This window comes from Falco punctatus (assembly GCF_963210335.1).
Source record: "Falco punctatus genome assembly, chromosome: 7".
In the NCBI taxonomy this organism is placed as follows: Eukaryota; Metazoa; Chordata; class Aves; order Falconiformes; family Falconidae; genus Falco; species Falco punctatus.
In genome coordinates this window covers 36,725,894-36,752,788 of record NC_137587.1, presented here as the reverse complement: position 1 = coordinate 36,752,788, position 26,895 = coordinate 36,725,894, and the positions used below count along the sequence as shown (strand labels likewise).

The 26,895-nt window shown below is 45.2% G+C and overlaps 1 protein-coding gene across 1 annotated transcript in view; it reads right to left on the bottom strand.

The window, feature by feature from the left end:
* The window catches only part of RCOR1 (REST corepressor 1), a 90,092-nt gene that overhangs the window by 38,641 nt on the left and 24,556 nt on the right, over positions 1 to 26,895 (bottom strand). Inside the window, exon 3 of the mRNA XM_080394616.1 lies at positions 8,535 to 8,618. Coding sequence (XP_080250742.1) covers positions 8,535 to 8,618 — 84 coding nt within the window. The remainder of the gene's footprint in view (positions 1 to 8,534; positions 8,619 to 26,895) is intronic.

The following is a 26,895-nucleotide window of genomic DNA, read 5'->3' as shown; positions in this document are numbered from 1 at the left end:
ACAGCAAGCTGTTACGGCCATGACCTCCTCAAGCATTCCCCACTGGAGGACATAATCCCACAAGAGCTCCTCCCTGCCTGGGCACAGCTCCCATCACATCACTCTAAACATGCACTCGGTGCATTTGCTGACTAACTTTGCTCCAAGGAAAAATAAATTTTTACAAGTCAGCTTCCAGTTCCCTGATCCTTCTTATTTTTCCCTCATGGCTACAGTAAGAGACCAGGGGGAAAAAACAACCTACTCCTCCGAAATGCTCCAAGCCTGCTGTTCCCACCAAGACCAGCAGGACTGGAGTGCACCCAGCCCATCCCAGGACTGGGTCCAAGCAGTGTGAAGTAGCTGCAGCTTGCTAGTTCTCGTTATACTGGTCCTACAACTCATGCAGCACCTATCGGGCTGGCCAAGACTGCTCCCAAATGTATTTTAGATCAAGGCTCACTGCCAGGGTAACTCTTAACACAGCTATCATCACTTCATTACATCCACGTCATCTTGTCGCTAAACTTCTGTTAGGGAAAAAAGCTTCTTCCTAGAGCCAGCACTAGGTCACTCCCAACAGCAGCAACAGTAGTGGCAGCCAGCATTTTCAAACTGGGTCATCTCTACACGTTCAGAGGCCTGTTTCACATTGCAGTAAAAAGGAGGAACAAACAGGTGGCAGGAGAGAACAAGGCACATGAAGAAACTGGTGACTGCCCCCCCTCCCAGCACAGCAGCAAAAATACTTCCAAGGTAACACAGCTACCTTAGATAAGACATCTTCCTGAATGCTCTCCAACATATTCTCTCCTTCATGTTTGTTTGTGGGGTTTAGGGGTTTGTTTTGGTTGCGGGTTTTTTGGGTTTTGGTTTGTTGGGGTTTTTTTTGGTGGTTTGTTTTTTTTTTTTTTTTCTTTTTTTGGGGGGGGGGTTAATATCAGAAAAAAAAAAACAAAAAATCAAAACATAATCCACTGTACCTTGAGTGAAATCCATTCCAAACACACCCCCTAATCCCTTCTAACTAAATTGCTTTCCTGGCTCCAATACAAACCACTGCTACGAAAGAGTTAAAAATCTCAATTTAAATATGCATCCAGGATCCAGAAATATCAACCTGCAGCAATAATGATGAAAGAGCTGCTCTGAGATTTCCACACAGCATTGCAACAGCAACTAGCATACCAGAAGACAAACAAAGGGGAAACTGCAGCTAAGTTTGAGGCAACTCAGCCATTTCTGGGATACACCCATAGCCTTTGAAGCCTGGTATCTTCTTTTTGCTGTTCGCAACATTGCTACTGTAAGCACCAAAAGTTGCCTCAGCTAAAATGAAAAACTGCATCCCTTTGCCTTCATCTTTTGAGCATTTTCTGAAATGCAGCAACTGCAGCTGCTGGAAGAAGTGGCCATGACTGTATTATTCCTACAGCTAAACTCAAGCAGAATCTTAAACACCAATTCTCTCATTTCTGAATTCATGCAGTTGTATTCTTCAGCTACTGTATTTGCATCCAAGCTTCACAGCTGCCAGGTTCACTGCATAATATGAAATTTGGATTAGGGATAAACATAAACCCAATTCTGCTTTTCCATTAATCCTTTTTGCTGTCACTGGGACAGCCAACAAACTGTATGTGCTCCTTCCCTAGAAATACAAACAGCAAGATTATAGGTTTGCTTTTTTTGCTATTTTCACTTGAGTGACAAAAGAGAAGCACCTAGCTTCAAGTGACAATTATAACCCCTGAACTCCACCCCTCAGAGACCTGGAAGTCTTGGCTTCACCTGGCAGCTATTTTTTAAGGCAAACACTTTTCCTACTACCAAAAAAAACCCAAACCAAACACACCTCTACAGAAAAGTCAGGCACAAACAAAGAGAAAAACCCCAACAACAAAAGCATAACACATACACTTCTCCTTTCAAAACCTCCTGCAGCCAGCCACAAAAAAAAAAAAAAAAAAAAAACAAAACACAAAAAACAACCCACAAACCAAAAAACAAAACCAAACAAAAAACACACAAACAAAAAGCCAGTATAAGCTCTGCTAAGAGTTCAACAATACTTTTTTCTCTCTGGTGGCACAGACTAAGCAGCTCCCACTCTCCCATCCTGACCAAGGTGGCTGCACTCTCACTGAGCACCAACATAATCTTTCTTGGGGTTGTATTATAAACCAGGTCAAAGAAACAACAGGGGCTGGAGGAGAGAGGGGACCAAAAATAAAATCACAATTCCAACTGTTCCAAGGATCCTGTTTACAGCATGATGGAGAGGAGGGACTCACTCACAGAGCAGCTTTGCTGATCCTTTCCCTCACTGCTGCTGCCTGGAGGAATACCTGTGCGCAGGGCAGGGGGTGGCTCTCTGGTACCTCTGAAGCGTTAATCCCTTCCACTTTTAAATGCACCCTGTTAAATAGGGGCTTCATTTTATAAAAGGGAGATTTCAAGATCAACACTTTCCCCAGTCTACTCTCTCCCATTTGTGGTTTTCTACTTGCGTTTGTTTATTGCTAGGGCACCCAATATCCCAAGGAAATTAAGAACTGATGACAATACTCGATGGAGCTTTATGTCCCCAGAATTCACAGGACAAAATAAGTGAGCCAAAAAGGAAAGGACATGTCCAAGCAGAAGCCTTTCTTAAAACAGCTATGGCTCAGCTACACACTGAAAATAGGGACTTGCCACACAAGCATGATCAGACACTCGGCAACCTGAGAAGACAGACATTTTTCTGTCCTCTACCCTGGCAGTCATTTTAAGTTAGAAAATTCAGACAAAGGTGATTTCCAAGCTTGTGTAACATCTTAAAAAGAGAAACCGAAGAATCATCACACCATGTTCTATACAAAGATTACCCCTTGAACTTGACAGACTCTGGCCACTTAAACCTGCAACCTGCCCTCAGAAATTCTGGCATTCACCTCACCTTCACAGCAGAAGACAACTACCAAAACTCACGCTCACCCAAGGGCGGCTGTTGACACACAAAGGACCAGAACACACTTACAGGCTTGGTTGGCACATAGGCTTTTGAGATCCTGAATACCAACTCATAGCTTCTTAGGGTGGAGCACCACTGCTCCACACTCCCAAACCGTTATCCAGCCTGTGGCACAGTTAACTGAACCTTGCCCATCCAGACACCACAGGGTTAATATCCTTAGTAACCATAGCAACCAGCACTTCTTCCTCCATCAGAGCCTCAGCTGGCACATTGCTGCCTTCCCAGCATCAGGTTTTGCAGCACATTTAGGGACCCTCCCTTTCCCCCCAGCCACAGGGTCTGCCCAAGCGCATCACGAGGATGTTTGAGCACTCACTGCTTCACCTAGTTCTGGCATTCCTGTCACCACATCCCCTGGGCACTTCAATCTCCCCTCCTTGGCACTTCTACCTCCCCCCCGCAGGGGGTAGGAGCCTGTCTAAATTCTCTCTACATGCACCAAGGCAGGCATAATGTAAAGCAGGGAGCCAGCTGCAGCCTCGCAGGAAGAGATGCCACTGGGTAATGGAGGGACAGACTAGGGGAATGTCCACAGTTGACATGCCAATCAACCATCAGGTCAAACAGAAACAGCACTGCAGGAACAGGGGACACAGCTGCCATCCATGACCCACTGTCCCATGGGTATTAGGGACAGTGCCTGCCTTTTCAGCGACGCTCCATAAGCTGCGAATGCACTGGAGACACCCACCAAGGCATCAGTGAGAAACCAAAACTCCCATCTAACAGCACATGTTTTGTCAGAAAAATTACTTTCAAAACAGAGTTTATCACTAGCAAAACAATACACCTTTCTCCTCTTGTAGTTCACCTTTGAACTGCAGATGTATAGAAGTAACCATCACATCCTATTGCCTTGCCTGATTTCCATCTCTCACTCCTGGGCAGCTGCAGCATGCCAGCACTTGCTCATTTCTAAACCAACCCAATGTCATTTTCATGGTTCCACCCATTGGCGTACTTGGCACAGAGAGAGACACTGCTGTTTTATTAATAGCTTCATGCTGGCCCAGCTCTTCCCTGTGCAGGGTTTCCACAGCATCGTTACAATGCATTTTTCGCTATTCCCCCTCCTTCCCCAGGTGCCACTCAAAGAGAGCAGATGCCTGTCTTCCACCAAGCTGTTCCTGCTCCTCAATGTCACCTTGCTCAAGACATCACTCCTCCTCCTCTCCCCCTGCCTCTTTCCCCACCCTCTGTGACAGAGTCCCAGCAGCCAGAACAACTGCCCTCTGTGGCACCAATCCTCAGACAGCCTCTCTGGAGTCTCAGTTTGAGAGCAAACTCTTTGTAAGAGATGCGACACCAGCCACAGCACACAGGGTTATTTGGAGCAGAGCTGGAAGGGGAGCACAGTTATTTTAAGTCCAGTAGTTCTCTAACAGCACAATGACATTTCTTTTTTTCTTCTTCAAAAGAGACCAGACAAACTTTTAGCGTTGAGCTAACTTTATGAACTACTCACCAATAGTGGCAATTGCTATGCAAGTAAACCCCTCAAAGGCAGAAGTCTGGCAGTAGAGATGGAACACGCTGGCAGCATTCAACTTTGGAATTAATATAGGCACAGCAGTGGTTTGTACCCAGGATTAATGGTTAACAAGGCACAGGATAAAAAAAGCGATCAGTGTGCCAATATATACTTTTGTTATAATTTTCTCTACCATATCCATCATTTTTAGCATCCGAACAAAAGGTTTGCCCAATGTGACCAGAACACTGCTCCAGCATATATGGCGCATGGGACCCAAACAAGCTTTAAGTAATTGTATGCACCTGCAGCATAAGGTATGTAGATATCCACCAAGTCTTGGCTGACACACTGCTCTTTCCAGGATTTGTTTTAGCAACTTACAGAGGACCCTCCTACAACCTCCACCAGTTTGGCCAGCCCTCTGCCGAACCCATCAGCATGCACTGCTCTGAGCATCATCACAGATCTGCTCACAGTGTTTTGTAGCACAGAATGACCTTTAACTGAGGTGGCTTCCAAGAGCTTCCCTGATTGCACAGAACTGTCATGCTCATGAGAGCTACCAGTTCAGTTTAAGCAGAGAGCTAGCATGTGCTGCACTAACTTCCACCTTCACATAAAGCCCCAGTCACAGGAATAGAGAAGAGTAGTGTGACAGAGTTCAGCACAAGAACAGGCACAGGATGGATTAAAGGCTTTGGAGTACAAATGAAAGTCAACAGACACAGACACCAACGTGGTGCTGAGCAGGATTTGTTCAGGTACACTTCAACCTGAAAAGCAATATTGAGCGTGTATGTGCTAGCTAGGATTTGCAGTACTTACAGCCCAAGGGGTTACACCAGCCTCCTGGAGACCACAGCTCCTTCTACTTGCAACTTCACACCACTGATGATTCCCCCCACCAAGGATAACATACACCATCAAAAATCCATAGTTTGAAAAGGCACCAAGAAATAGAAAATCCATCACTTCCCTGGATAACTTCCAATAGTCAATCACAAAAGAAACCCCCACACACTAGACATTTCATTTCAGTCCACGTGGACTTATTTTGCAGCCATCTATTTGTATTTGTATTATACATATCTCTTACTATGTCAAAATTTCCCTTTGAGAAAATAATTTACAATAGCCCCCTTTCAGTCTCTTTTCAGTAAGCTAAACAGATGGAGTTTGCTTCATCTTCAGTTTCCAGAACATTTCAGTAGCTCCCCTCTCCATCCTTTGCTCACTTTTTCAACACTAAAACCACTCTTCTGAGATCCATTTTCCTGGATGCTGCTGGGTGCAGAGGCAGAAAACTGTCCCAGTGACTACTTCGCTCTCTTTACACCCACATCATCCATTGGGGTCAAGAAGACACTGGGAAGCTTTGTCAAAGTACCTGCCCACTTGTGCCCCCAAAATTACTTTCCAGGCCAGTTCTTTCCAAACATCAGCCTTGATGCAAAAGGCCAGAGCTTTCAGTACTGAGATTCATAACTCTGCAGTTGGGTCATTAAGAGCCCACTGCAGTGGCATCAGCCCAAGTTCAGAAAAGACCCGAAGCACTCTACAAGACTATCAGCAGCATTCATTTTATTTACCATCCTGTCAGTCTATGCCTCATCCTCAATTTCTCTCCACAGCAATTCCTATGAATTCCCAGTATCACTGATGAAAATGTTGGTCATCATTGGTCCTCTCTGACATCCCCAAAGAGTCCATTTAATTAGGATTCACTATCAACAGTGCCAAGACTTGTCAGTGAACGCAGGAGTAGCTGAAGAGACCTCCTGTCCCCTGATGTTCTTTCATCATAAACCATAAAACAGATTAGGGAACTCTGCTTGTAATACATTTAAGTGCTCTCTACCACTGTAGAGCACTGGTATTTTGGAGGAGGTTCCCATCTTCTGAAAGGAAAGGGGATTGAATCAAATTCATGTAATCAATGCCTAACAGCTGGCTGGATACATTAGAGCCATAAAGTTATTTCTACCGATCAATCCATTTCTAATCTCAAAAAGAACAAAAGCAGGTACCTTCAGCAGGATTTGTTTCTCACAGTTTATTTTTAAGTAATGCCAGGTAGACACAGGAATAACTGATACCTTTTGGTAGTGTCAGCTCAAATTGACACAAAGCAATGACCAACCAGTCTACTCTTATTTACCCTGTTCTCTCATTCCCTGCATAGCTGCCCTCCCTCTCCCCATCTCCTGGAGTTTTCCTGCCACCCCAAGGTCCCCCCTCAGTCACGTCTCTCAATGCTCCTTTGTTTTTTTACTGCTACTAGATGTTAAATTTCACAACTCCATCCCTCTTACATCAATTAGGCATCTGGGAGGTATTTTGTGTGTCACACACAGTGCAAGAGCATCATACTTCTCTCCTCCAAACACCATATAAAATATGTATTAATTTTTCCCTGTATTTTTTTGAAGGTGAAATCACTGATGAGCCTACACTTTTATCAAAATTTTGAGTCCTCAGGGAATTTCTTCTTGCCCTCATCTCATATTCAAATTGTTTTCCCCAACATTAGTGTACCAGCAACAGTCAACTGCCACCTGGTTTCTATTCATCAATGTCATGTTACATTTTTAATTACCTCTTAGGTTCATGCCATCTTCTTAGCAAGTATTATATCCTTTTTATGCTCTAAAATATCCTTGCATAATTTTGTGCCAATTGCCACAGGATATTCAGTCACAGATTATCTTACTCAATTCCACGTATCTTTACTCCTTTTCCTCCTCCATCCTATTCCCTCCCCAAGAAACCTCTTTCCTATCCAGGAGGAGTTAAATGTTCCAAAGCTGAGCTGAGATTCAGAAGACTCTCAGACTTGAGAGGCAGTTACAGGAATCCTCTGTCACAGGCAACCCATGAACAGTCATTCCTTTCAGCGGAGACAACAGTTCCTTGCTTTTATAACTTTTTAGAGATTTTTAGCTGTAGAGAACTGTCAAATATATCCCTCTCCTCATCAGTCTTTAGTTCAGCGTCCAACAGTCAGCAGGGAGCAGACAAGACACTACCGGTAGGAGAGAAGGCAGACACGATCCCTGCAAAGCCCTTTTTAGCTGTAGATCACAGTATCATCATCCTTCTGTAATTTAAGGGCAACTTGCTCCGTGGAACAAATGCTCCAGGGCAGAGTCCAGCCCCTTCATGACAGAGCCAGTTTGTGCACAATCTTTGCTGCATTAATTTGCAAATGCCACTACATCCTCACAAGTGTCCTGTGATCCATCTTAGCCCTTCGGTCTAGGATATAAGCAGGTATCAACTTAATAGTGCCACTACAAAAAACTTCAGAGAAACAGGAAAGCAAGATTCTTATTCTTGGTCCCAGAACCAGAAAGAAGAAAAAAGGTACAAGCACAAAATCAAAAATAGCTCCTTTCAGCTCCCTCCCCTAAAAGGACTTAGGTTTAGTTACAGCATTAAAACAGCAGCCCTTTAATCAAGGAGTCCTACTTATTCATGAGGAGAACTGTAGCTAGACAAACCTTTCAAACACTAGTTCTGCCATCTGGCAGCAGCACTGAGACTTGTTTCCAGGCACAAACAGAACACTGGTAATTGCCCTCACGTGGAATTCCAAGGCAATGCAATTGTTCTGGCATTTAAACCTCGACGGGCTCCAAATGTGGATTTTATTTGTGTCTTTGTGGGAAAAAAGCTACTACTAATTACCATATTCCTCCCCCCCCCCAATACTTCTCATGTTGATCTCCCCAGCTATTTCTGTCATCTTCTACAGCACCAGCAGCAAAAAAGCAGATTGTGCAGGCCCATGGATAAGTATCTTAAAGAATTCATTCCAAGGAAGAAAGTGTCGTATTTCTCCTGCTTTCCCTGCCTCTGTGGATATGATGCTCTAAGCAGCTGTCCAGTGGGGAACAAAGCTCTTCTGGGAGATTGCTTTGTAGGCTTTTCTTTTCTCAAGTTAATTTCAAATCATAATGGAAAGGTTGCAGACATAACCTTGCTACTGAAAGTGGCAACTTTGTATTCTTAAAGTGATGTATTTAAGGGAAGTGTGGAATCAAAGTATTTGAAGAGACTTACATTTTGCTTCAGACAGATTCTGGTTAGGTGACCAGACGAGCATGCCGAGATTCTCTCTCTCCTGACTTCGCCTGGCAAGTTTAGCTTAAGAGAAAACAGACAAACCAAGTTACAGAGAAAGTAATTTCAGATGTAAAACGGATACAAAAATGACTTATCACACATCTGCAGTTTTTAATCAAGATACAAAACCCATCCACTGAGTTAAAACCCCATCTTCCCATTCAGACCCGAGGCTCTTCCTTGTTTCTTCAATGCATCACCCCCTATGTAACATGACAGATACAGCGCACTCGCTTTCATGCAGTACAGTAAGAAGCATATGTTAGGTCTAAATTAAAAGTTAATTAATGTTTCTCTTCCAGCATACTTGATTATTTTTCTTCCAGCCATCATTAAATGAAAAGGGAGGAGCTAGGCCCAAGCAGCAGGTTCTAAGCCCTTGGCATCATGAGGCTGTACTGTGCAGCTAGATTAACACTTTTGGTAGACACATACATGAACCTCACAATTCCACTTCTGAGCACCTCCTCCACTGTGCCAACAGCCCTTCTATGCCTCCACCCCCACACACAGACAGGAACGCCCACCCAGATGACACTGGGTCCCCCAGATCAGAATCAGGTTCCCTGCCTCAATCGCTCCAGAGAAATTCTTGTGCATTTACACTCACACTGTCTGATCACCCACACAGAGACAGCAAGTCCGTTTTTACCCAGCTTAACACCTGGTTGGCATGAGAGCTCCGAAAGTCTCAAGTGAAGAACCACAGCTTCATGTAGTCTGAAAGAGCAACCTCAAGCTATGGTACGTTTCAACAGCAAGTTCTTGTGAATCTGCTGCTGTTTGGTCACAAACAGTCAAAAGATGAGGACGAGGATGAGAAGAGCAAGAAACTTGCTCCGTTGAGTCAGCAAGCACACAGCCAGCTCAACTAACCGCCCTGGCCAAGAGAAACTTGCAGGTCTTGTTATGAACAAGTGCCTACAGTACAACCTCCACTACAAAACATCACATAACTCTGAAGTTTTATGCAATATTTCAACACAATGCTATTTTCTCTGCACTGTGCAATTAGACATACAACCACCACTTCGTGATGCATTAAACAAACAGGTCAGAAAGTTCCAGTAACACGAAAATACATTACAGTGCTATGAATGCTCCTGCTTTGACTACATTTTTAACCTGAAATTTGCTCAGCTAAGAACAGTCAGGGTTTAGACGACAAAAAATATTTTATGATTATATTTAAAGCACAAATAGCACGCCAGTTGTCAGCAACATATTTACATTGAACTAACAAGGTTTTTTTATTACAAACAGCGTGATTATCTTTCAGTTTGTTGCTTTTTTAAATAAGGTTAGCAACTGCAAATACAAGATACTTTGTGCACTCTGCATGTTCATTATTTTCTACTCTAGACAGAAAAACAGGAGTGAGAAGAGACAGCCTCTGGTGGCAAGAAACAGTGTTGGAGACCAGGCCTACAACAGAACACAAAGGGTACGTGAATTTAAAATTAAAACTTCACTTAAAAAAAAAAAGTCTTGGAACATTAATTGAAAGTTATTTTTATTTTCTCCCTTATTTCAAGTCCAGGTCATGAATGCAAAGAAAGAGGCAATCTTAAGCCTCCCCTTTATCAATTTTTGCTCCTCACTCTCCCTATCCAGGATGGCCTGTCCTACTGAAGTCTAGCACAGGGTTTGTAACGCAGAAAGAAGTCTCTCTCCTTCACTTTGCATTACACTGAACAGCACACTCCCATGCCATAAAAATACTTAAGAGACAAAAATAATCAGTCCGGTCTCCAGAATTTAAACACTTTCCACCCAAACCCCAACACACCCCTAGTAACCCCACTGCAGCTCAGAAACCTAATGCCTACATTCTGCCAGTGAGGCTTAACACACTAGGCAAATTGTCAGCCTGGCTTTACCACAGTCTCACTTGCTAAACTGGCAAAACCCACCTAACTCCGGAAAAGTTTTCTCCTAGTTTAGCAGGCTGAACCTCCTCCCTGACAAGCCAGGCACACATCTCAGCCTGGCTGTCCCTTTCAGGAGCAGAGAGCACTGCTAGCTCAGCTCACCCACAGTAAGATGGTGAGTTTCACCTCCCACGGTTAAAACCCCAAGTTACGCTTTGGGGCATTGCAGAGGGAGTGCCACAGCCTTCCTGGCTGTGAACGGCAGTGAGCCCTGGGAGGTGACAACCAGTGCACGGAGGTACTGCGGGACCACATCGTGCCCCAGCAGGGTTAGTGAAATGTGTTCTTCGTCCTCCATCACAGCTCCCCCTGAACATCTCAGGTTAGGAGCCCCCTCCTTCCAGCCCCACATCCCCTCCCTATAAGCCAGAGCAGCCACTCCCTGGGCCTCACGCCCAGAACAAGAACCCCCTGCAGATGCTAGGCTTCATGCAGTCCTCGGGGACCCCCCTTCTGCCTAGTTCCCACAGCCCAGCTTCTTCCCCCTCCCAGCCTCTCGGTAGCATCAACCAGCCAAGTCACACTGCACTTGCAAACCAATGTGAAGCAGCACCGCTGGTATTCCCACAACATCTCTGCCACTCTGGCTCTCCACCCAAGCCCACCCTCATCCCTCCACAGAGGCAGAGGCCGGTGCAAGGCACACAGCAGAGAAGTTAAAACTCATGCTTCTCTGCAAAGGACAGAAGCACCTGAAGACCAACACACAGAGAAGGGGAGGTGTTCTCAAACATCCCTCACTAACATCGGGGATGACTTTGCTTGCCACTCGGCCCCTTCACCTTCCAGCAGCACATCCTCCCCATCACCCCTTCTCAAGCCCACAACCGCCACGTTTACTGTCACACACACAAGGCAGACTCAACAGGCATTCTCCCAAGTCCAGTGTTGACCCCATCATAAATACAAGCAGAACAAGTATTCTCACTACGTAATGTAGCAAGGACAAGCTTAAGAGCTTGCTCAGAGTTTGGAAGCATGTTGAAATTATTTCAGAGCAGCAGCCACAAGAGAAGGAGCTTTGAGCAGAACAGTTATTACATCCTCCTTCCTGCATCTTTCCAAGCACAGCTGCAAGGCTCACCAACACAGGGGAATTCCTTTCCCTGTCCCCTGCTTCTGGGCAAAGGATACCTGGGTGCATTCAAACACTCAACACTTCAGTGAAAAAGCTAAAGAGCTAATTCAATTTAACTCATTATGTATTTCATCTTAAAATAGCCACATATGGAGGGCGAGGGTTACTCTTTTTTAGGGGAACAGATCAATTCAGGATCAATGGGGTTTGCTTGTTTAAGCAACTACAGTTAAACCAGTGCAACCTGTCTTCAGAGAAGCTTGTGTATTGGCAGACAAGATGATCTGACATTTCAGTTAATACTGCACTTTCATCTAGCCTACCCAACAGGTATTTTTACATCTCTGCCACGGCCATTAGCTCCCTATCACAGTTGTTGCGAGAGCAAACACTCTTGTAATCACTGTCCCATTTGTCCCAAGTATGAGAGGAATCATGGATTCTTCCTCCATCCCCAAAAGCAAGACCTACTACAAGCAGCACCCCCTACATTTTTTTGTTCCACTGTCAGAATTTACAGGGGATGCAAGCTCTCATTTGTCTGTACCCAAGCAGAGGTGTACCACAGTATCATGTTGCTTTTTCCACAGCAGTTCCCATCCTTCTCTCTTCTCTCATCACCAGCGCATACCCCTACCCCATGGACTACACACCGAAACACAGGAGGGAGCAGATCCAGGTTAAAACACACTTTGTGAAAAAAAGGTTATTTTTAAAGTTGGTCCCATTTACAGATGTGTTTTTCTGCAAAAGCTCAAACAGTTCAACTGCAAGGGAGGAGATGAGGCAGAGCAGAATACTCATATACCAATATTATTCTAAAAAGAAGTTGGGGGGGGGGGCTTTCTCTCCACCCGCCCCCCCCCCCCCGGCACCGTGAGGACACATCTCAAGACCAGCATGCAGTTGACCACACAGTGCGTAGGAATATATTGACTTGCACAACAGAAAGACAACACTGCCATTGAAGTTCCTGTCATTTCTACCTGTAGGCTGAAGCTCTCCATCCTCAGGCTGCCCATGCTAAGGCACAGGCCGGGCACATGCAAAAGCAGCACGCTGCAAGACATGAAACCCTCACGGCAGCAGCTATGGCTCTTCCCCAGCTTTTGGAAAGCCATTGCAAGACTGCCCTACAGAAAAAAAAACAAGAGAGGTGTTTCAACCAGCAGCGGTCAGTTCAGACTCCAAGAGGTACTGAGATCATTTAAAAAAAAAAATATCTTGACTGAGCCTTTAAAGCATGTCTTTTCCCTGCTGTGAAGGTTACTACATGATACAATTTCACTCCCCAACATCTGTCTGGCCAATCAATTTCCACTTGCATACAGAAAGATGTCAGTCCTGCTCTCCCACTACCACCCACAAAGTTTAAAGCCTCAGGGGTAAATCCACCTTAGACCCCATACCTGAATGATCCCAGCTCACACAGGAGAAGGAGAACAAAGAGTAAAGTGAGCACAAAGAGGGGTTGGTTTTTTGGTGGGGTTTTTTTTTTCCTTTTCAACTTAAATAAAAATCTCACCAAACCAAAACTCTTAAAATCCACTCCCTTCCCCTCAGAGCCACACTCCTCTGCTGCAATTAGTTCAAGCCAGAGAGCAGAGGGTCAGCCTTGCCAGGACCCTCTGCCGGAACAGAAGGGAAAAGCTGAACTTCCAAGTTCCTTGCACATAACTTCTTAAAGGACACCAAGACCTAAATACCCTTATGAGTCCTCTGATGTGTGTATTACCTTAAACCCTGAGTCTGGACCCCCTCCCTACACCACGAAATGCACATGCATCTCCTCACATCTGAGGGGTTCCTCTGTAACTTCACATTTTCTCAGACAAACCCAAGTTGTACTGGTGCTGGAATCAGGACTGTATGGATTAGCTCAGTGTTGAACATGCTGCACAATTTGTCATCATGAATACGTTTGTGTTGACATGAAACCACAGGTCTTTGTTCATGCTCTCTCCGGAACATTGCAAGAGAGCCAAGACATGCATGCCTGCCCTGCAGACTCCTCAGCCACCACACTCAGCAGAGCTGCTGCGAATGGATGACAGAGCAGGGCTGAAAAGCAACAAGTGAGCTTCTCTCCCCACCTCTACCAGGGTGCTGTGAAGTCAGGATACCTGACAGGGAAAGGAAAACGGGCCACTGTACTGCACAGGTGAAGTCCCCCCCTAGAGATCTGAGTACCTTCCCCATCTTTCTGACCCCTCCCCAACTTCAAGTTAGCCATGGAGCAGCTGGCATCCGTACAGAAGGAAAGCTGTGCCCAGCAGTAATACCACTCCATCCCACCTGAATCTCCTTTTGGTGAGCGGAGCTAAGAACCTCTGAAGAGCTGTGTCAAAAAGCCAAAGGGTGAAGCCTGCACTTCACAGCTTGAATCTGTCCAACACCTCACCACTTCTGATGGGAGAGGAGGTCCTGCTCAGCCAGCATTTCTCTGCTCTCCTGACACATGCTCACTGCCTCTCCCCGCCATCCTGTGTTGACTCTGGCATTTATCCCTCCAAGCCAAGCACATTTGTTAAAAGTAACCTGGCAAAATAGATAGCAAACAACATTTTTCCCAGTTATTAAATCAAACCAGCTGGCTGTAAGATAAGACAAACAGCCAAGCGGGTGCACAGGGAGCGGCACGCTCATGTAGACAGGGGCCTCTCTGCCTTCACCCCAATGCAATGGTTCACAGCAGCACCACTACAAAGATGAGAGAGGCTGTTTCCCCTTCCACCAACACCTAACTTGACAAACCAAACCAGGGGATGTACCTGAGCTTATGAAAAAAAAAACCAAACACAAAACAGTAATCCAATAAAAAAAGCTGTTGGTTTAACTCATATCAGTTACTAGGTTTCTACCCCATATCCTAAGAGACCAGGAAGGGGAATAAGGAAGCAGGAATAGGCAGGACATCTCCATGAATCACAGCATCAGTTTAGGCTGCCTTAAGGACCACTGGGGGAATGACAGCATACATGAAGGCAACAGAGCTTGCCAGCAATCAGGAGCCCAGTGCTGCACAGCTCCAGCCTGATGGATCCCATTTTATTTTTCTTCTCTGAGTTAGAGAAGAAACACGCCAGAATAAACTCTGCGGGTGCCGAGGCCTCTCAAAGAGCCACCAGTCACTCTGTGGCCTATTATTTTGCTTCTGTGCAAGGCAGCAGTGCCAGCTTCCACTTGAGCTCATGCACCTGAGGGAGCTGCTCCATCTCAGAGCTGTCCCCCAGGATGCTGCACCTTCCAGCTCCAGCTGGTAAGCCATTCAAGAGTGCTTTATGCTTTGCTTTTGGTACCTATACTGACCACTTGGAGAAACAATCCTTGCCTCCTGCAGATGCCAGGACACTTTGCTCTCAGCTCCATCCTGTCCAAGTCGGGGTGAAGCTCTGCCAGGAGGCTTCCAGCATTCTTCCTTCTCCATAACCCTTCAATAGTCTCCGATACAAGTTTTTGCTGTTGCTGTTTGCACAAGGTATTTCAGAGCTACTGCAGCCCTCTTTGCTTTGCAGACTTCAAAGCAAAACACACTAACACATGGCTATGAGCACACTGCAACAACACCATGAAGAGTAGGAACCTGCTACTAGTCAGTTCCTCTGTTATTTAAAAACAGCAAAAAGTAACCCAGAAAAGTGTCTCCATTGTCAGGTGCTTGACACAGGTACAGACTTCTGTAACCTCTCTGGAAAACAAACATGGGCAAATCAAAGTTTAAAAAGCACTTGCCACAGCAGTACAGGGAATTCTTCAGGTACTGATCTTTTGCAAGGCAACAAGTAAGAAAAGATTTCCAGATCTGAACAATGTATTTCATGAAGTTATTAAAGTTTACGCAACAATAACAGAAATCCCAAGGTAAAGGATGGCAAGATTCCCACCTAGAAAGGCTAGCACATTACTAACAGCACTTACTGATCCCCTGTAACTGGTACTAACTCATTTTTAAATCACATATTGCAGGTTTAGAAAGAAAGACTAAGAAACACCTCTCCCTTTTAATATGTAACCCTCAGCATTATATATAAAACATGAATTGTAGAATACCCAAAGGTGAATAAATGGTTTTATTGTTTGGGGGAAAGTCGGAGCTGACATATAACAACTTAGCTGTTGAATGCTGCTTAAAGCAGTTTTGGACAAAGTCTGAATGTATTTACTTCTAATGAAGTGAGATTAAACAAGTGCTTGCATTCCCAGCCCTGCATTTTCTCTATCAATGCAGACCTTATATTTACTGCATAGGGTAAAATCCCCTGTTTACAGTACCCATGATAACTGTTAAAGAAAATAAGACAAGGGAGGCACAGGCTCCCATAGTTTAAAAATTCGCTCTCACTGGTTCATTGATACTACTCAGATTCACAGTATAATTGTAAATGTAGAGCTGAGATGCAACAGAATACCTATGTGGCACAGGAGAATTCTTCTGACACTCAGTTTTGTTTGCAAAGCTTTTTCTACCTTCCTTCCCCACTGCTTGCACTGGTGCCCCAAGCAGCAACTCAAAGACATTTGAAGAACTTTGCCACCCATCTCTGCTTCCTTCTGCATGTGACTTCTCCCTGAGTCAGCAGATAATGCTTGTGATCCCCTTTCATTCGTGTTTTCTGGGACTGTCTAGATATAGTAGCTGTTGCCTCACACAAATACCATCTTTGTATACACTACAGCAGCATTAAATGCAGCACAGCATTTTAGACTGGAATCCTGCAAGTTGAGGGAAGTTTTTTAATTAAAAAGTTATAAATTAAGCACCAGCTAGCTTTTCCTATACATGACTACACCCGGCTGGCACTATAATCTATATGCAAATAAAGTTCTGAGGGCATTTTTCTATCTGCCTAGGGAAACAAAGGGGACTCTTTGGGTTTCTATACAGAGCAGCAGCACTAGAAATGCAGGCTGAAGTGCCTTATTCCCTCAGAATAACTGTACGTGTTGTGCTACAAAAACCCACCGCATCACACATTACAACAGTGTGAAAAATATTGCTTTAAAAATTACCCAGTTAAAGATTAATCATCCAGCAATGATTACAAAGGTCATTTTGCAGTGATAAAAATTATTACCATTAGAAGAAGTGGAAGAGAAAATGAGAAAAAGCATGGATAGCAATAGTTTCCTTTTCTTTAAAGTTACCAAGTTCAAGCCATACTAAGTTTGAACTTCACATCTTTGTAATTTATTTTACTTTAAGCTTCTTAAGAATTTATCTGATCCAAGATGCCTTTCCAGTTTAAGAGCCAGCAGTCAAGCAAAAGCTGTGGCCTACATTTTGCCCACAGCCCAGGCCAGACCAAACAATAAAGCCAGAACAGATGTTGAGGCCTCGCCTTGATTTCCCCCCCCCCTGAATAATAGGAGTTCACTCATTCTTTCCTGCAAGCAGGTGGCACCAATGTACAGCCATAGATGAGGTCTGAATAACTATACAAGCAAACAGCCTTTCAATATACACTTTGAGTGTGTAAAATTATTTTTTTCTACATACATGCAATTCCAATCCGAGCTCTGCAGCAAGTTCTGCATACACAAGCCCTGCAACTCACACAGGAGCAGGAAATACGTTAACATATCAGAAGCATGAATATCCCTGCACACACTCAGTATTGAGAAGCACACCTCTGCTAATCACAACGAGCTTTTGTCTAGACATGGCCAGGGTTTTGTTCTGAAATGTGAAAGGGCTGGAGTTTGTTTAAAGACAGAGTTAAATATAACATTAAGAGAATAAAATGCACATTTGATTAAGATTTTACCACAGATGTCCTACAAGTCTTTTTAATAATGTAAACATTTGCACCATTCCCTTTTACATTTTTTGTGGTTGTTTTTTTTTTTTTTTAAAGAAAAAAAAAAAAAAGGAGGAGGGCTAGTAACTATACTACAGCTATACTGCATGCCCAACCAAAAAGCGGGCTACCAGAACAAAGCAAAAGCATGCACTGCATGCACTGGGTTGGACCTACAAGGTTCACCTGCCCTCCCAAGCACACTCCTCCCCCTCGACATCACAGAGCATCTCTTGCCTCCCCAGGCTCCAGTTCAGAGCTGCAGCAGCTCCAAAGCTCCTTCCAAGACGACTGGACCCATGCTACCCCAACAGTCAATAGTAACAAAAGCAAGTACCACGTGTAGGGCCTTGTGGCCCCCACACACTCTGTGGCTACCACCCCACAACCCATGGCTGCCATGCTGAGCCCCACCTCCTGCCACCATCTTGGGAACCCCTATATACTTCACAATGCTATAAAAAAAAATTTAAATGCAGGACCTCCACACAACCATGGTGTGAATCATTTTAAAGTTTGTTAAAAATAGGTAAATAGATGCACACAATTAGTTTTTGAGAGTCAAGCTACCATGCACCAGCTACTACTGGTGTCTGTTCAATCTCCCTGAACATTGCCCCAACAAGAAGAGATTTCCTTCCTTCCTCTTCGACGTATTTCCCTTACACTTTCATTTAGGTGACTGAGAAATCACACACGCACACTTACATGCATGTGAGCGAGATCCACATATAGAATCTAATACATGGAAAAGGAACAACAATAACATAGCACAGTTCCCTCAGATGCCAGGTCTCATGCTGCTGACAAGTATCTAGGCACTGCCAAATCTATTTGATGCCAAACAGTCTACCGATGCGAAAGCAAAGATAACGCAGACACATCTTCCTATCTTTCCATCACAGGTCCCTCCTGATCCTTGACAATTAGCAACTCCTCCATGCAGGGCTCCACATTCATATGGTCTCCCATTTCTTTATTAAGCCAGACCTCAGCTCTTGCTGCCCACTGAACAGGGTCCTCTGTTGTGTTCCCTTACCCCCAGCAAGAACAGCTGTTTGGGCCCAGTCCTGCCCATTATTCACAGGCAGCACTTAGGAATTAACAAGACCAGGACCAGAAGAGAGACTTCCTGAGCCTGACACTGTATTTGCATCACTGGATCTAATGGCCCTTTCTTGGGGGAGGGAGGGGGTAGAAGTCCATCAAATCATGTAATCCTTTTTGAACCCATTTGTAATTTTAGCATCTACAACATCCTGTGGCAGAGTGCTTCAATTTAATTATATGTTTGTTGTCTGAAAGAGAACAAAGAAAGCCCATGCACACACTCCCTTCTCGGCTCTGAAGCCGCTACCCAGTCATTTCATTTGGTGGCCCCATTTCCTGCCTTATGAGAAGCAGAGAATAACTGCACCCTGTTCACCTCCTCTGTGTCTCTTGCCGTTTTACAGACCCTCTAACATGCTCCTCTTGGTCATCTGTTTTCCAAGCTAGACAGTCTGGGCTTTTCTGCTTCTTCCTCGTACAAAGATGGGAAACAAGAACAAATCCTGTACTTTATCTACTTGTCTCACAGCTCCAAGAAGCATGTATGTGTGGAGGAGGGATAGAAATGGGGCACAACCAGAACTGTACGCAGTGTTCAAGAAAAGGGTACACCACAGGATTTATAAAACATGCCATAATGAGGTTCTGTTTTGTTCTCAGATGCTTTCATAACAGCTTTTAACAATACACTTGCCTTTTCACTATTACCATTGAGTTGATGAAAAAACCACTATTACTCTCAAGATCTTTATCTGAAAACACAACAGCTAATTTAGAGACCACTACGTACACACATTAAGGGCCGTTCCACCCCACCCTACCCACCCCACCCCCAAATATTACTGAACACGTAACAACAAGTGCCACCTGTCATTTTTACAGCCAAGCTGTCACAAGACTGAACAGGTTGCCCATTCCCCCCATTCAGCAGATAACTCACACTCCCCCTGCTGCCCCCTCCTCCCATTCACATGCTCTTTTAGACACTGAGGAAAAGACAATCCAGCTGTTTGTTTCTTGCTATTTATTTTTACTACTAAAACAAGCAATGTAATTTGAAATGGAGAATAAACAAGCACTGCTTTATTCTGAGAGTGAGAAGTGCACAGTGCCTCCTCTCCAACCCGTGGCTCCAGGACACCTCCGACTTCCTACAGCTTCTTCCCAGAGGAGACATGAAATAAGGAGCAAGAAGCCAACAGAGGGTCTTCTCAGACCTCGTAACTCCCTCCCATTCCCTGTCCCATTAAACAGCAATGCTATTTAGACCACCAAGAAAGACCACCTTTCCAGCAATAGCCACCCTTTCCCATTCCCCAGCACCCTCTGGGGAATGAGGAGGGGAACAGAAAACGGGGGATAGGGACCAGTGCTTTTGCCTCCACTCAGAAGAGATACTCCCACCACCCCAGCTTTAGAAAGCATTGAACCTCCTTACTCATAGACCAGACCTGATTTCCTCTGCAAAGCTTCAAACTTGGCCTCCACAGGCCTGCACAAGCACTGACAACCCAAACAAGCAGCATTTTACTCATCTTTCCCACATGCTTAAGGACCAGCTGACCTGTTTGTACTGCCCAGTGGAGGACAAAAGGAAAGTCTCAAGCATTCACAAAGCAGTGAGATTACTTTCTGGTATTTTTAGCAACACCCCTTCCCACCCATCCAGAGTTCACCTGACAGCATCCTTTTGAGATAGCTTACAATGGTTAGTGGAAGTAACAAATGCCTAGAAAGCACCAGTAATATAAAATGTAGATTCTTGGTTAACAAAGTAACTGTTGGGGTTTTTTCCACCACACTTCAAAAATCCTTGCCAAGAGAGAGTCAGGAACAGATCTGACTAACTAGAACCTGGTCTACAAAGCGTATGGGATGTGGGCACTTCTCACCCTACATCTGAGGGGTTCACGAAAAAGAAGAAAAAAAAAAGAAAAAAAAAGAAAAAATCACAACCAGCAATGCTCAATGGGTTATGAACTAAGGCTGCTGGGCAAACGTGTTACTGCTTGGCAAAACAGTACTGTGAAGGGCATGCAGATCAGACACGCTGGTGTCCCCATCCAGACAAGAGTCCACTCAAAAGGTCAAATGAGAGATTTCAAGTTATTATACTCTCGTAGTACCAAATCATTTCACACAGTCAAATGAATCAATCAGCAACAGCTAAGCACAGTCAGCTCTCAAATACAGTAAGGATGTCTCACATTGACCCAGGTTTTAAAGAATAATGGTAAACACCAATGTTTTTCAAGGCCTAAGTAGACAAGCCCACAACATACAATGGCAGACACATATCTTCCAAACACAGCTGGGTGCTGGGGAGAAGCTGGACCTCCAGGACCACCACACACCTCCCTGCTGAAAGTAGTGCCCTTCAAGAGCAGCAGAATCAGGCCCTGCCAGCGTGCCCAGAAGAGGCCCCACCTCTGTGCTGAAGTCACCTAAACTAACCCAGCCACTTCTACTCAAAGCTCATTTTATATTGGTTACATGAGCGGCCTGGCTGGCAGAGCAGCAGAGACAGGAACCTCTAAAAAAGAGACACAGCTTCTTCTCCTGATGCAGCCATCCCCAGAAGCAGACACCTGTCCTCAGGCCAACATGAGCATACGAGAAGCTTATATATCAAATCCCACCCAGCACTGAGTCATGCACCAATGTGGTGTGCAACTGCAATCAACAGGCTGCGAGCATGCCCAGTTTAACCCACACAAATCCGACTTTTAAACGTCTGCAACTGTTGCATATCCTCCTCTCACCCCCATCCATGACAGTCTTCCAGGTCCTTATCCTCACAGCACCCCTACCAGCAGATGAGAGCTTTTATCAACACACACACACGCAAAACACCAAGTGCCAGGCTCACCGGATTTGAGCCAGGTTTCCCAGGCCCCATGTTAAAGCCCCAACTGTGGGTCATCCTTCCTCATCATCCCACTCTCAGAAATGCTGAAATCTGAGAGGATCCCATAAATAACACATTTATAATATTTCAAATCAGATCTTGAAAACTCAGTCTGCTTCCAGCTCTCCTTGGAGATGACCGGTGTACTCATTAGCTCACAAGCTCCCCACTGTCTGATACAGACACTCCCTCTGCTTCTGTCTGCACAGGGCCTTGCTCAACAGGGTGCTGTAAAGGTAATATTCATACCCAAAAACACAAAGTCAGATTTTTAACATGCCCTTGAAATGCAAGGCAGCTCCTGGATCACATTTTTTCCAACAGATTTCACAAGTCAGTTTGTTTTTTTCCCCCATTTTGGCACACTTGGAGGCACAATAAAGGCTATATTTAAAATGCAGCAACAATCATGGCAAATCTTAAAATTTTATTTTCAACATTCAACTTTTAGGTAAAACTATTCAAAAGAAGTTATCTGGTTGCTCTCCTTCTCCTGCTTTCAAAAGAGTCTGAGAACTAGTTTGTCTTGCATCTACATTAATAATTTCAGAGCAAGAAAACAGTATAACTACAAGAGAGGCTAAACAAGTCACCATTGCTCCACACCAAGATTGCCTCGCACTCATTCTGCACTGCTGTTCTGCCCATACTGCCACTTCGTGCCAAACGTAACTGATCCTAAAAAGGAGCCAAGTAACAGTGAACCGAACGCCAGAGAGACAGGCTCCGAGCAGTAAGCACCAGCAAGCACACCTGGAAGAACAAAACAGAGGCACAGCCCTGCAAAGATGTTGGATTTTCCTGAGCTGCCTCTGCTTTGGGATTACAAACTCTCCTTCTGCACTGCCGGCATTTGCATACCACAGCATATTTACAAAGAAATCAATCGGGACACAAGCATGAAGGTGAACACGGAGAAGCAGCCCGTAGTGCTTGTGGCACCCTGCAGAAAAGCACACCGCTTTCTGCTCTGCTTAGAAGCTTCAGGGAAAAGCAAACTGGTTGCAATCTATCCGTATCTAAGTATGATCCCCTTCCCCACCCTGTTTAACAAAGACGACAGAAGTTTGCAGGCGCAAGGCCTTACAGGCTCTCTAAAACGCAACCACCACGTGGCGAGCAACAGGAGCAGAGCTCACACAAAGAGCTGAGAAGCAGGGAGACGGGAGAGGGCTGGGAAAGCCTCAGCAGCCAGGAGACGGGGGAAGGGGAGACCAAGCCTTATTCTCCAGCCACCAGCACAAGGAAGCAAGCACAAAGGGGACGGTGAGGCTAAGCAGATAAGAAGCCGGCCAAATGCCAGCCTGGCAGTATAGATAAACGGAGGAGCCAAGACCCTGCTGGAAGAAGCCTGGTGTGGCAGAGAGCGGAGGGAGGAACCTGGCTTGGCAGTGCCCCAGTGAGGGCAGGAGGAAACCTTCCCGGCGAGGCAGAGGAAGGCAGCTTGCACAGCACTTACCTGCCCTGTGGCACGTCCCTCATACCACACACTGCAGCACGGTCCTCCTCACACACACAGATACACAGCTACAAAATTAACTTAATTTTACTGTGTTCAGGTCCATTAGTCTTTCCAATCTGAGGACCGAAATCCTATTCAGCATATAAATGCCTCTTTATTGAGGCTGAAAATTCTTCTGTTTGCTTCAACTTAAAAAGAAGGGAAGGGAAAAAAAAATCCCTTTTAGACATAATTCATGCTCAGGGCAGAACACCCTCTCTTCTCCCTTCCTTCCAAAAACCCATCACTATAGAGAAAGCAGCCAGCGTCCCTGCCTGTGTTAAGAGCCCAGAGGTCTGGTTTTTTCCCTTCCCACAAATTATATAACAGAAAAAAATGCAGTGGCCATCCCCCAGCAGCTGTTTGATAGGAATACAGCTGTGCCTCCTTTCACATCAGCTATGCTGCCCCGCACTGCACTAGACAAATTAAAAACGTGGCTGCCAAGCTCATTTTCTTTACCCAGTGACCACTGGATAACTCCATAAAAGCAACCAGCGGCTCTCCACAGGGCACCATACTGAGCTCCAGCCACATAAAGAGGCATTAAGCAGTCTCCCTGTCCTTCTACAGCCTCTTGTTCTGCCACGAGGTTGCTTCAAATCCAAACCTTAGCTCCCCAGCTGGTAGAAAAGTGCTTAATGGGGCTTATACACATCCATACACAAGTAAAAAAAACAAAAACAAAAAACAACCAGCAACAAGAACAAGGCAGCAAAGGAAACAAAACACACAGGGATGTAAAGAGGACAGAGAGCCTCAGGGGAGGGGCAGTATTTAGAAGAATAGAGTTGTTAAGAGATAAGAGAAGCTAAACCATACTAAGGTTGCTGGGGCTTCAGTGGGGGGAGGGGACGAAGTCTGTGCAGAGCATCTTGGAAAACACAACAGCCTTACAGGTACATATGTGGGCTGGAGCAGAGAAAAGCTGAGACACACTGGCACCAGATAGGAAAGCAGACTGTCAAAGAAAACTACAAGGCAAGGCAGGCCAGGGAATCCGCACCATTCACCAGTAACAAGGGGCTCTGCCAAGCATTCTGCATCTTCCTCAGCAGAAAAGCTGCGTGTCCTCCTCATTTCTATCCTGGCCTGCACTTTATCCATAACTTTCCCAGAACAATTCATTAAATTTACTGAGAGACTACCATTTTCCCCTCACATCTGGATATTCATAGGCTACTATTTCAATAACAGTTTGCTACCTTAAAGGATAGACTACAAGATAGGTGCCAAGAACCACCATTCTTAGCATAACTGAGTTCTGACTGGGAGCTGTAGGTACTGCTGCAACATTGATTTCAGCCTGTGCACCTGAAAGTCTTGAGTCTTCTGCTCTGTGCCATCACTCAAATACAAATTGCTACGAGGGAAAGAATGAGTGTCAAAATAGTTCAGGGTAAATTGACTCCACAGACCTCTCTTCTACTCTTCTTCCTACCCTGGAAAATCCCTCAGCCTTACCTCCCCACCCTTGCACGCACACAGCCCCTTGCCAAACACTAAATGTGCTTTGCACACATTAAACCAGTTATTTGTTAGTACAGCCAGAGACACCGCTGAGAGCCTCAGCTCCCTTTAAAGCATGCTCCAATTGGTCAAACTTTCTAACAGTAAAACTATTTTAGTCACATGTTCACGATGCTCACAATGATTCTTGTGATAATTCTGTTCACTAATACAGAGCATGAATGTACAAGCGCAAAGGAGGAAGAGTTCACAGCCTGTAAAAGATACCAAGATCCAAAAAATACTCAAGAATAAACCAGCTTCACTGAACAAGACTACTAATGCTCTTTTCCTACGGCAGATTTCTGTGGCACGCATTTACTGTGCAGAGCAACAAGAACATCTTACTTTACTCATTCCTAAGATCCCACCCAAGCAATGCCTGCAGAAAGTGCTGGCTGCCTGTACTGGGCCCAAATACAAGCAAGATTCCAAGTTCACTCTTGGAAACACTTCCTACATCTCCACTTGCAGAGCTCTGTGTGAGGGCATCCAGCTGCAGCACTGTGACATGCTCGCCCTCCCACAGCTCCACAGACAGCTCTCCACTATCCTGCAACAGCTATGGGAGCTTCCTGCAGGAACAGTCACGTTGTGCCGCTCCGCAAGACACAGAAGCAGCAGGGAAATGGGACTCCCTAAAGCCCCAGACAAGCCTCATCTTCAAAACCTGTCATTCAGCAGCAACATGGCCCAGGCTTTCTCAACAGCTAGATGCTAGATTTTTGCATTCAGGTATTTTTCTGGTATATCCAGCATAGACCAGCTCTTCTGCTCTAACAAGGCCTGAACACCAGCAACACTTACAAGACCTTGGTACAAGGGAGAGAGCCCGAAACATCCCGGACCAGCCCCAAGAAATTTGGGATGTTCTTTTCCTCAAGGTCATAATTATCACAGGTACCAGCACCGTGTCCAGGCTGGTAAGCCCATGCTAGATCAACCCACATGGCCTCCAACAACAGTCCTAACTACATCAGCCTTTGACCTGTAGCCACCTTTTGCACAGTACTTCAGAATGCCAAGCTGCTGACTGCATGGCCTTGTTTCTGTGCCCCCACAGAGAAAGGAAGAAGGAAGCTGCTTACAAAACTCCTTAGTAGACCACTTTCTCATAGCAGTGTTCCAGATTCATTGCCAGCTGTTCCAGGCTTGCAGAACAAGACAATCCCATTGCATCTGGTGCTATCCTGAAGCAGAGGCATCAACTTACATGCAGGAGAGATGCCTGTTACTGCCAGGTTCCGTCTAAACTTGCAGAGCCCCCTCCAAAAGCCTCCATTTTCCCCCTCTCTCAGAGCACAGCAGTTCAGCCACAAGTATGAACAGGTTCATCAGAAGACATTATCAGTCCAAGAGCAGTTCAACAAGTCTCAGAGCCCTGACATGTCCCCTGACAACCTCAGCGCCTCCTTATGCAACTGCCCAGTTAGTATGTAGAAGAGATACATGAGACTAGCACAGATGCTGGGAGAGCAGGTTTTAAGTTATTCCTGCACAAGGAGTGATAATTAAGCCATGTCTAATAAGATGCTTGGGCTCTATCTGTTTGAGGATCCTTGCTCCCTTGACTATAGCAATACACCAAGAAAACAGCACTCCCTCCTCTAAAGCAGTTTGTTTAAATATCTGGGCTACCTCCAGCCGAGAACTCCACAGCAATTTCTAGGAAAAGTGACACCAGAGCACCACAGTTCCCACATCCCTGGCTTACTGCCCTTGGACAGTTCTTTTGTGCAGTCAGTAAGGCTGGAAAGCTTGTTTCCATCTGACCCTGGTTGGTGATGCAACCTCCCTCCCTCACATCCTAACCAAGAGCAAAGCCCTTCTGAAGATCTCATCCACTGGTCTACAGGAACAGAATAACTACACCTTGTTCTTCCAAGCCCCACTTTGCCTGGGTGACGCTATGGAAAACTAAAGCCTTCACAAGCTTCTAGGTTGCTTCTGGATTCTGAAAAACCAAATGTCACATGTAAGCAGGCTCAGCTAGTGTCCTGCAGTAACGCTGTCTAAGGCAAGGGCACCATGCCTTTGCTCTACTGCACCACCTGCAAGAAAATTTCCCCTGTAGGAACAAGGGAAAGACAAAAGGGACAGGGAATACACCAGGCTATAGTATGTAGAAACAAAATATAAACATCTGTCTCTTACAGCCACCTCCTGACAGAATACTGCATAGGGGGTTCCCCCCCACAAGCTGTATGCACACATGCTAGGCCGCCAGTTGTTGCTCCTTCATCAAGGTTAAGATTGGTCATGTCCAACTTTACCCTCTGATGCTGGCACCTTCCTGAACAGAAGTTTCAATTCAAATGTATAGGCCAAGGACATGCTACCAACACCACCAAGAAAGCAGATTTTTCTGCTTTCAGAAGCTCTTCCTCTACTGTTCCTACAGAACCATCAATTTCAGCCACCAGAAACCCTGCCACAAGGGAGAAGATTTTTATTCTTTTTTAACAGAAGCAGCAATTACCTGGGTTTGCCATTTAGCTATACTAACAATCTCTTCCCAGCCTC